This window comes from Cynocephalus volans, chromosome 16 (assembly GCF_027409185.1).
Source record: "Cynocephalus volans isolate mCynVol1 chromosome 16, mCynVol1.pri, whole genome shotgun sequence".
Taxonomy (NCBI): Eukaryota; Metazoa; Chordata; class Mammalia; order Dermoptera; family Cynocephalidae; genus Cynocephalus; species Cynocephalus volans.
The window spans coordinates 20919563-20931593 of NC_084475.1; the positions used below are offsets into that span (position 1 = coordinate 20919563).

Genomic DNA, 12031 nt, shown 5'->3' on the forward strand with positions numbered 1-12031 from the left:
GGAAACCCACAATGCTGTAATAATTGGGTCTGTGATATAAGGATCCTATGTTTTGTTGAGTACTGCCATTTATGGTAAAACAGGAACACAATTATCCATAGCAGTGTAGTGAAGCCATCTATGAGATAGTCCTGTAATTTTTTAAACTTTTGAATACATTGCATTATTTTAAAAGAAGATTTACGCCTTTAATTAGATTTTATTCTGTCAAAAATGAAATTCATGTGCATTCTCGTAGTGTATGTAATTAGCTTGGTGACTTTCTTGCTAAATCATCAGTGCAATATCAGTTTCACATCTGGGACCTTTACCCTGCCAGAATCTCACTGAAGTAAATACCAGGCAGGTATTACTATTCCCACTCTAAAGAAAGATTACATTTAAAATTTTTAAAAACCGTCTTTATCCCCGATTACAAAACCAATGCACATTTGTGTGTAGAACACTTAGAGAAGTCAGCTGAAGACAGGAGAAAGTAAAGCCACCCTCCATGCCCACCCTGTGGGAGTGTGGTCTGTGCTAGGTCGGTGGGTGCTGTCACATGCTGTGCTCTGCTTTCTCATTGGTGGTGTTCACTTTATGTACCCTGACCTTCTTTCCATGTCACTACACCAACCAAAATATGATGTGATTTTTGATGAATTAAAGAATAAACAATAAAACACCATGAAAGACATGGCGGAAATATACCTGGGTACTTTGAAAAGTTCATGGAAACGTGGAATTTAAAAACAATACTAGTCCTTCCATGACCTTTTTGAAGAAGGTGAGGAGGGGCCTTGAAAGAGGAAAACCGAACAGAAAACAGATTTGGCAGAGACAGAGCCATGAGGAATTTGGGAATGTGCTTTGGGGATGAATTCTCAGGACCTGTAGTCATCCTCTAGGGAGAGTTCAGTGGTGACGCCTTCCACAAGAGGACTTTGCGGTGCAGACCCAGCACTTTAAGCCTTGCCCGATCTACTCTTTCCTTCCGCTTTATGTTCCCACTTTTTCTCCAGTTGTTTAAAACAGCTAAGTCACTCTCTTTTTTCCTAATGCTCTCCCCTTTAGGTAGCTGCAATTAACCCAAACCACCCCCTTGCCCAGATGCCCTTGCCCCCGTCAATGAAGAACTGCATCCAGCTGGCAGCCTGTGAGGCCACCGAGCTCTTGCCCATGATCCCCGACCTCCCGGCTGACCTGTTCACGTCCTGCCTCACCACCCCCATCAAGATCGCCCTGCGCTGGTAAGTGCCTGCTCACCTGGGCTTCCCACAGTGACCCTGAGCTGCATGGCTCCAAGGTATTTACCAGGTCTTGTGAACCCAGGTTATGGACATGAGCATGCCCTGCCTTCTCTTCCTGCCGTTCAGGGTTCTGTGGGTGGGGGATTTACAGTTAAAAATGCTTTCTTCCTCCTGTATCAGTTCATGTGCGTTTGTGGCTTTGTGATTTCCAAGAACACCCTGTCCATACTGTTGTTAATTGTGGGAGTGTCATTAGATAGTACCAAGATTGGTTGTGCTGGAAACTCAACTTCCTTTGAGAAAAAAGAAAAAGGCTATTATGAAAAAAGTCATTTAATTCCTTGCTTGAGTTGAAGTATAATCTTTCAATTTATTCTTAGCATTAAAAAGAAATGCCATGATTTTCTTTCCGCTGCCATTTTTTTTAGGAGTTCAGAGCACTTGGGGCTATAACTAAGGAAGTGTATGTGATAGACCCTGATGGCAGAACCTGCCTTTAAGACCCTACATCACCAGCAGTACTCACGATGGGGTATAGATGTTTCTGCCTCCAAATCCAGTATTCTGCCCTAGACCATCCCACCACTCTTTAATACCCACTTTTACCTTCTGTGTTTTGCCGGAAAGCTCATGTATAGTAGCTGTTCCACTTGCAGATCAACGTTTCTCTGGCCAAGTGCAGTGGGAATGTCGCGGGAATGTCACGGCTATGCTGTAGGTGCCGCGTGCGCTGGCGTGTCCCTGTGTTTTCCATCAAGGGGGCCTCACAGCCCAGACTCACAGTCTTCGGTTCCTTCCTCACAACCTTACAGAAACTGCTGGGAGAAGTGTGGACCTAAAGGCTGGAAAAACCAAGGGATCATCCCAGGGTCCACTGTAAGTGAGCTGTTGGGTTGGAGGAAACTATGGCGTTCCTGCCCTGCCTCTGCAGCAAAGCCCAAACCAACCCCAAACCCCTGGGGTGAGGCGTTAATGGTATTCCCTACCCCCATTCCCCCAAGTCCCGGGGCTACGGATTGCCCCTCAGGGAGAGGCCTCCTTCTAGTGTTACTTACCCTTAAAACGTGAGAGATGAGGAGAGGACTTTCCTGGAGGGGCAGCACAGGGGGTGAGGACAGTTTCTGCTGCCCCCTGCCCTGTCCCACCACCCCTGGCTGACACAGTCAAGGGCCCAACCAGGGCCTTTCCACTGTGCACCCAGTGGAGCAGAGCTCACTTGGCAAAACCAGACACCAAAGGAGCACGACAACTGCAGAGAAAGAGAAGACTGAGGCAGAATTGTCCTAAGCCAAGAGTAATACACATGGTTGAGGAGATGGGAAAGATACCAGTAACAAGAAGTCAGGATAGGAAATGGTAGTATAAGAAAGGAATCAAGTAGAAGCAGAGGTAGGAAAACTGTAACATTTAAACAAAGAACACAGCAGATGGGACTCCTCGCAGGAGAGAGGCTGCTGGAGGGTCACCTGGGGACGATCTCAGGAGAGAGCAAGAAAGGATAGAGACAGAAAATGCACAGGAAAGCTGGGAGACAAGGAGACGAGAAAGAGAGGCTCCACCGTGCGGATGGGAGGCGTTCTGTGGTGAGAGGAAATGGCCACGGCAGAGGGGAGGTCATCTGAAGGTCACAGAGTTGGGAAGGAGGTGGAAGTCCCCAGGCTGCCCTCAGGTCACCAGGGCCTGTGCTGAGGTGGATGAAGGGGAGAGCTCTGACCTCAGCACAGGGAAGCCATGCAGCTTCTGAGCCACTCGCTGCCCTTCTTATTCAGTTCTTTGCTGGTGAATTTCTCTCCACACGTAGGTCTTTGCATTCATTAGTTTATAAGCAATTATGACCAGTGTCTCCCTATCATTACTTGGATTATTTTCCTAAAACACGATTTTACTAAGTCATTTTCCTGCATAAACATCTCCAGGGGCTCTCCCCTGCATAGTCCTTGGAGATGAAGCAAACTGTTCATCTTCACTGTCCGTATTCTGTGTCTGACCACCGTCCAGAAAGGTTGAAGAGTGCCCATTTAACATTACACCAGGAAGAGCTTGGGCAGATGGCTCAGAAGTTCATTCATTTAATTCATTGTCCAAGAAATAATTTATTAAATACCAACTGTGCTCTTAATAAAACCTATGCTAAGCACTGTAGGAGATGCAAAGAAGCAAATTGCCCTAAAAAAATTAATCCTCTAGTTGAGGAGACAAAATGTGGCCTGAAAACTCACTATTTAATGGGTGCCTTTTGCAAGACAAGAACATCTGAGCATTTCAAGGCAATGCATGGTCAAAGACCATATTAATGTGTGGCACAAGGGCTGTTGTGTTTCCAGAGGACGGAGAATTCCCTGAGTGCCAGGGGATCAGAGAAAGCCTCTTGGAGGAGAAGGAACTTGAAACTGAGGCTCGCGGGATGGCCAGGATTTGAAGAGCCAAGAATGCACTTCTAGCATGGCTGTGTCCAAGAAGATTGAGAGAGCAGCCAGGCTGGGGAGGAAGGTTTCAAAAGGTGTGTTGGTGTGGTCCAGGTGTGGGTAAGATCAGATTGTGGGTCACTCTGAATGCTGGGCCAAGGACCATGACTTCATCTCCAAGGACTATGCAGGGGAGAGCCCCTGGAGGTGTTTATGCAGGAAAGTGACTTAGTAAAATCGTGTTTTAGGAAAATAATCCAAGTAATGATAGGGAGACACTGGTCATAATTATGCTGTCATCATATCAGTGAGTCATGATCTGGTAAAAGACTAAAGCAGGAGAGTGGAAAGTGGCAGCGGGGCCTGCAGTCTGCTGTACGATGGAATCAACTGTGGAACAGGCCCCATTGCCACTCACTTTCCCACCTCTCCCTGTTGATTTCCTGCCATTACTGCTTCTGTGCACCCCAACCCCAGAATGGAAGCTGTGTGCCCACTCTGCTCACTGACTCTGCCTGCCTGGGCTGGGCGCTGTATGTGGTGGCACTCTCAAAGGGCATTTATGCCAGCATCCAGGCAGGTGAGTGGTGGTACAGGGAGGAGCAAGGAAAGATGACAAAAGGGACAAATGGGCCCTGACGTGACAGCTGTCCCTGTCCACACCTTCCCTGCCACATCTCTGGAACTTTGTTCTCCCACCAGGAGTCGGGAAGGTCATGGCTTCTGTCCAAGTACAGCATGTGCTGCTGAAGCAGCGTGCTCTCACATGGAGGCCCTCTGATTAGGGAGTGGGCTTTCTCTCTACCAAGACATGATGCGTTAGCTCAGTAGCTACCTGAAGTCCTTTCTGGAGTTAGGACATAATTAAATTTTTTTGAAGTAAGCATTTAGTAGGAAGTGCAGTGAAAAACAAATCAAACACTTACCACCAAATGGACTTTGAAGCCAGCATGCCGCGGGTGCGGGCAATAGTCATCAGATAACCACTGCTGAGAACAATTGAGCCGTGTCCCACAGGGTAGGTCCTTTACAATAAACTACTTTCTGCCATATTGAGGTACTGAAATTAGATTGAACGTAACATTTGCTGAGTGTCCTTAGCCTTTGAGTGGCAGTAGTGAAATGTGCACTTCTTTGAAAAAGATAATTTAACACCAGCAGTTTTTGTAAAATGGAAAAGTGAGACAGTTTGTCAGGCAGTACTTATTTATGTTTTTAGGGCTAAGGTGTTATTTTTTCATTTAAAAATTTGATTTAACATTTTCTAATTAAAAATTGAATGTATATCCTTTGCAGAAAATTTACTAAAAAGTGGGGAAAAAATTATCCAAGATTTTGCCATCTAAGAACAATTAGTGTTAACTTTTTGGTATATTGCCTATCAGTCTTTTTTTATACAGATACATTTTTACAATGATATAATTAGACTGAATTTACAATTTCATATACTTAAACCTTAGCATTATAATAAAATGATCTATCCTAGACCATTAGAAACTCTTAGTAAATATCATTTTACCATTTCACTGAATTGATATGTAACCAAAGTCTAGGGCTTTAGGATTTAATATTCAGAAATATGAAGGTAGGAGATCTCAGAGGAGCTCTCAAATAGGGGTCAGCAAACTTTTTCTGAAAGAGGCCAGACAGTAAAGAAATAGTTTAGGCTTTTTGGCCAGATGGTTCTAAATCCACCATTGCAGCACAGAAGAGCCGTAGACAATACATAAACAAATGTGTGAGGCTGTGTACCAATAAAACTTTATTTACAAAAACAGGCAGTGGGTCGGATTTGGTCTATGGGTCATAGCTTTCCAATTCCTGCTCTAGAAAATGGAACCAGGATCTAGCTGCAAATGACTGCTGTGCTTACCTGCTGAGTAGTAAATAACCTAGACAAAGGTAATACTCAGGAAGGTCCTTCCTCTCTCTCTCTTTTTCTTTTTCTCCTCTCTCCCTCTCTATTTCTCTCTCTTTCTTTGTAATAAGAGGATTTTTTTTAAGATGCTGCACTTATTGTGTAAGGCATAGTTGTTAAAGAATGTTATGTGATTTGAAAACACAATGCACCCTTGCATTATATGTGCAAACTAGGTGTGTGTATTTGGTGGCAGGTGTATTTGTGAATCTTATTTGAGGATGAAGTTGTTGTTGGAAGCTATTGTTCTCTGATTTTTTTTTCATTTTTGCCTCAATCTTTCATATTTTCAGAAACCAATTTCAATAATCCTGAAATGAGCGATTACATTACTCCCCACGTAAGTGATTCCTTACTCACCATATATATCAATATAGTATAAGAATCCAAAATATATTTTTTCCTTTGGCTGTCTTCCACTTCTTTGATTGAGCACATAATAGCATTCTAAATTTATTATGGGTATATTTGTGTACTACTGAAAATTATAACTCTGTACTTAATTTGCCGTGGGACTTGCTATAAAACAGATTGATGCCTATTGAATTTTGCAGCATGAAATCGTATTGTCTATTAATGAAAATGATAGACATTATTTTGGACTGAATAGAGGTCAAGAAACTTATTTCCTTTCTTTCAATTAAATTGAGGAATTTCAAGGAGTTTAAATGTTAATGACATAGTATTAATGTATATTTGTCAGCATGGAAAGTTTCACTGTCACATTTACCAGCAAGAGATGGTAGATACACAGATATCCTTACACACTGGAATTTCTTGTTATCTTTTCATCTGGCCAGGCTAAGCAGTTTATAGCATTTGCCTCATTTTAAACACTTGCTGGGACATTTGCCTTGTATTTTTTTCTTGATGATTCAGCTAAGAATCAGTCAGAATTACCTTTGGAAACATAAATTCTTGTGGCTTTTGATGGTAGGATTAAGCATTTTTTCTCTGAGGAGTCTTCTAAAATATAGCTTCTTTGCTAGAGAACAAACTTTCTGCCTTACCCACTCAGTGCTTTGTGTGTCGTGGTCTGTTTTACCTTCTCTGAAAAAACAGAATCACATGACTTTGCCTTACCACTTAACATGCAAAGGGAGAGAGGGCTGCTGACCCTCCCACAGAAAGAAGTGATTCAGACACGTTGTTGAATAAAACTGTCCAACTAATGCACTTTGTATCTTAGTGGTAAGGCAGGTTTAATTTGGAATTCATTTATGAAGAAATGATGTTGTTATCTGGCGGCCTTCACAATATGGCTGTAGCCATCATTTGGTCCTGCGCAAACCCTGAGATGGCTTCTGGGAAGTTCCCAGAGTCTTTCAGGTTACGTAATTTGTCATGTGCCCACCCTGAGGAAAACGTTTTTTCTCCCCAAACTAGACGATGTACTCTCATTGTTCCAGTCTCTTGACGTACACTCAATTAAGATGAATATCATAATGTATTGTGACAGAGCTCCTTTTAAAAAAAAGTTGACACATGAAAATCTGATTTATGCCAGTAGGAAAGAGAGTCAGACCAGAGGCAGTGGCGTGGGCTGCTGACTCCCTCCCCCGTACCATCTTTGGTGCCACAGCAGAGCGAGGTTGATGGGCCCAAGATTGAGTCCACTCGGCAACAAAGAGCGTTGTGAGACCCTTGGAGATGTCCAGGTCCCCATTGGGGCTGGGCCTGGAGGCAGGGGACCCCAGGGCACAGACGAGGGCAGGCTGAGGGGCTGGCTTTCTGGCTGTACACTTGGCTCTTCCTCTTGTTGCCCTGGGTGTGTACAGCCTGCTGCACTGTGTCCCAGGATCAGAAAGGACCATGGGACGGAGAGAGGAGGGAAGTCACACCACCGCTCCATTGTGAAAAGAGAAGGAATACAAAGATAACGAATATGCTCCAGCTGATAAAGGAGAGTATTGGAAATGTGGAGAAGCAGCAGGCAGCTAGGAAGAAAGACCAGTTGGAGAGATTGAGTATGAAAAATATAATTGAAATAAAGAATTTAAGAGATGGACTGAGAAGCAGCATTATGGGTACAAAGAACAAATTAGAGCTGGGAAGCTGGGTCGGGGAATTCCCACCAGAGGGACAGAAGTAGAAGGAATGAGACAAGAGTGAGACCAGAAAGACAGAATGAACGTTGGAATATATATCCAAGATACTGATCATGAAAAACAAACACGAGTGTGAGAATATGTCTTAATATGTTAGAAATAACCACCAAAAGAATAAAAATAGAATGTATAATTTTCACACAAGGAAATAAAATTTTCTTCTCTCTAAAAGAAGGTAGAAAATGGTAAAAGAAAAGTAGAGCAAACAGAAAATATGAAATAAGATGGCTGAAATGAGTTTTGAAATAAAAGTGGCTACCTACTGTAAATGAATTGAACTCAACTCTCAAAGGACAGCAATTCCTGTGTTGGATAAAATCATCATGATACAGCAATCTCTTATCCACAGGACACACATTGAAAACAAAATATATAGAAGGTTGAAAATCAAAGGATGAAAAAGGAGAAATGAACCAAAAGAAAGCTGGAACGACAATTTTAATATGAGTCAAAGCAGAATTTGAAATAAAAATTATTGAAACGTGACAAAGAAAAATGTTCTATTTTTGTAGAAAAGAGCAGGAGATCAGAAAGACACACTGATGGTGACTCTATATGCATCTAACAGTGTGACTTTGAAGTGTGTAAGATGAGGACTGAAGGAACTGTGGATAGAATAGATGAATCAGGAATGGAGTTAGATACTGAGACACCGAGCAGATGAAAAGTAAGCAGAATGGGGAATATTACAATAGTATTAATTAGCTGGATCTCATAGAGACATATAGGACCATGTGTCCAACAAACAGAAGACATGTGGTTTTTGAGCATATGTGAGTCGTTTGCAAAAATAAACCATGTACTAGACCCCAAAGGAAGCTTTAATAATCCCAAAGAATCAACATCATATAAACTGTATTCTCACAGAATAAAGTTGACCTCAACAATGAAAGGATAGCTTTTAAAAAAAAGTCTGAAAACTAAAAATCTTATTCTTAAAGAAAATCCAAGGATTAAAGAGGAAATACTTTTAAAAATGATAAAATACTCAACGCCGAATGACAGTGATAACACATCTCCTGCCTGAGGGACACAGCTAAAGCAGGCTAGAGTTAATACACTTAGTCAGGAAACAGAAATCAAAAGATAAAAGAAAAATTAATTGTTCACCTTAAAGAGCCAGAGAGGAAATGGAATAAACAAACAAGATGTGAAGAGTGAAGTACTGAAGGTGCAGGCAGCCCTTAGGCATTTGTGGTGTCCTGGTTAGTTTCTCCAGCAACCTCTGCCAGTGAGGGAAGAGGAACCTGGGCTCTGAACACTCCCCACACAGGTTTTCACCCCGCGCACTGTTTTCAGTTCCTCCTTCAGGCAGGCCGTCACCTCAATTCTGTGTCCTTTCTGAAAATTCTGAGTCAGGTTACTTCTTTTTGACTTTGCCTCATCTAGATTTAAGGCTTCTGATCTTCTCTCCTCGGTCATTTGCCACTTGTCCAACTGTTTCTTACGTTTGGCTAACATTTTAAAATTACGATAACAGTAGTAGCTAGCATTTATGGTGCATTGTTTGTGCCATTACACAGATTCACTCATTCAGCCCTTACAACGAGCCAGTGAGGTGTGGACTATCATTGACCCTGCTCTCAGGGTAAGGACAATTAGGTTACAAGGATAATAACTGATAGAGTCAGGATTCAAACCCAGTGCCCTGACCCCAGAACTGAAGTTCTTAGCCAGTGATGTGTTCTGCCTCTCTGTGATGACTAGCACCCCTCATTTGTATAGCGTCCTTTCTGGTACTCTTTGTCCTTGTCTTATTCTCTTTCTTTCATTTAGGTGTAGTTACGAAGGGAGTCTAGGTCACTGTGCATGTTGAATCCATCATGCTCACGTAGAGGTCATGGGGACTGACTTGGCAAACTCTGTACCAGAGCTCTTCAACAGACAGCATGCTTGCTAGAAAAACTTGAGGTTCCTTCTCACTGAAGTTGGGAATAAGGCAGAGGTTCTCTCTAACACTACGACAGTATTAGAAGTCCTGTCCAAGACAGGTAAAGAACTTATGTAAGACACTTTTTTACAGCATTACCATTTGAAAATGCAGTTGAATTAAATGAAATAAAGCTGCTCAGAGTGCAACTTTTAACTACCGTGGTGAAAATCATTGTGGATAAGATAAGTAAATAACCAGTAGAAGGAACATGAAACATTCTAATTATCTGTATACAGTGTGGATCACCTATCATATTTTATTGATTCTGGGAGGTACGTTTTCACAGTTCACATATCTGAGGTTCAGAACGATCTTACAATAGATAACATTCCTGTTTAATTGACAGGAGTTTTTTCTTTCAGTGGTACATAGAAACAGTGCAAAGGTCCACCTGGAGATGCACACCATGACCTTTCTTATGCAGTGCTATTTGTGAGATAACTAAATGTTTATCACTAGGGAATCATGGGTAAAATACCATCTGAGCAACAGATAAAATCACTAAACTAGGTAGTAGAATTTACAGATTTTAATTAGAGAGATCTAAAATGTATGGTCTAAACTATCTCTTTAAGACCAGAAAAAGAAGAGTACATTAGAGTAAGTAGAAGCAAGAAAAAAATAAAGAGGAGAGCAAAAATAAACAAACTAGAAAATGGACCAGAAACTTTGAGAAAATTCATAAAACTAGGTGATAGTTTTTGAAAAGTTCAATAAAATTGTTAAAACTCTGGCTAGAATGGTCAAGAGAAAAGAGAGGGAAGACACAAATGACCTGTATCAGAAGTGAAAGAGGGAGCATCACTACAGATCCTGCAGTCACTGAAAGGAGAATAAGGGGATTCTTTTTGTTATGAATGACCTTATGCCAACAAATTCTGCATCTTAGATGAAATGGATGAATTCACTTGAAAGACACAAATTACCAAATCTGACACAAGCAGAAGAAGAAAATTTGGATAGGTTATATCTAGATTATATCTCTTAAAGAAATTGAATTCCTAGTTTAAAACCTCACAAAGAAAACCCCAGGCCCAAACATCTTTACTGGTGACTTCTTTATTTTATTTTTTTAAAGATGACCGGTAAGGAGATCTTTAACCCTTGACTTGGTGTTGTCAGCACCACGCTCAGCCAGTGAGCAAGCCAGCCATCCCTATATAGGATCCGAACCCGTGGCCTTGGTGTTATCAGCACCACACTCTCCCAAGTGAGCCACGGGCCGGCCCTTTTACTGGTGACTTCTATCAAACATTTAAGATTGAAATAATACCAACCCTCATAGAAACTCTTTTAGAAAATAGAGAGAGAACATTTCCTGTCTCATTCTAAGAGGCTAACTTTACCCTGAAAATCAAAATCAGACAAGGACTTTGCAAAGAAAAAAAAAAAGCAAGCGACAGACAAGGATCCCTCATGAATAGGGATGTAAAAATTCTTTACAAAATGTTGGCAGACTATATCCAATAATAGAAAGGATAAGTAAGTTTTATCTTCGGAGTGCAAGACTTATTTAACATTTGAAAATCAATAAATATAATTCATGATATTAACACAATAAAGGAGAAAGACCATATGATCATCTCAGTAGATTCCAAAAAAAGGATTTGACAAAATTCAACATCCACCCTTGAAAAAGCCATTCAGCAACTAGGAATGGGAGGGAATATTCTCAAGCTTGTAAAAGGCACATAGGAAAAATCTGTAGCTAAAAATCACAGTTAATAGTAACATCTTTCCTGGAAGATTGGAAACAAGGCTCTCACATTCGTATTCAACAACATAGTGAAGTCCTAGGCATTGCAATAAAGCTAGAAAAAAACATAAAAGGCATGCAGATTGGCAAAAAAGAAGTAAAACTCCATTTATTCACAGACATGATTATGTACATAGAAGATAACAAAAAAAGTCACTAGAACTAATAACTTGTTTTAGCAAGGTTCTAGGACATAAGATCAATACCCCAAAATCAGTTGCAGTTGGAAATAAATTTAATTAAAAAATACTATTTACTATGGTATCGTAATTCTGAAATTCTTGGAGATAAAAGTAACAAAATATATGCAAGACCTATGCATACACAAAAAGAGCTATAAAACCTTGCTGAGAGAAATCAAAAAAGTTCTAAGTAAATGGAGAATTATTCTGTATTTATGAATGAAAATACTCTATATTTTAAAATGTTAATTCTCCCCAACATGATCTACAGATTCAGTGCAATACCAAATTCCCATTTTTTAAAAAATTTTAGGAATTGACAATTTAAAAATTTATATAGAAGTGAAACTATTTAAAACAGTTTTGAAAAACAGGCACATTGGTTCATTTCATGACTTAATGTAACGCTACCATAATCAAGGCAGCGTGGTTAATGGCATAAGGGTAGCTGTATAGACAGAGGAATAGAACAGAGTGCAGAGAAAGACCCACACGTACAC

General features: G+C 40.9%; 1 protein-coding gene across 1 annotated transcript in view; it reads left to right on the forward strand.

Annotated features, from left to right (window-relative positions):
- Positions 1 to 12031, forward strand: part of RPTOR (regulatory associated protein of MTOR complex 1) — a 417690-nt gene that overhangs the window by 201029 nt on the left and 204630 nt on the right. The window contains exon 6 of the mRNA XM_063080629.1: positions 1054 to 1229. Coding sequence (XP_062936699.1) covers positions 1054 to 1229 — 176 coding nt within the window. The remainder of the gene's footprint in view (positions 1 to 1053; positions 1230 to 12031) is intronic.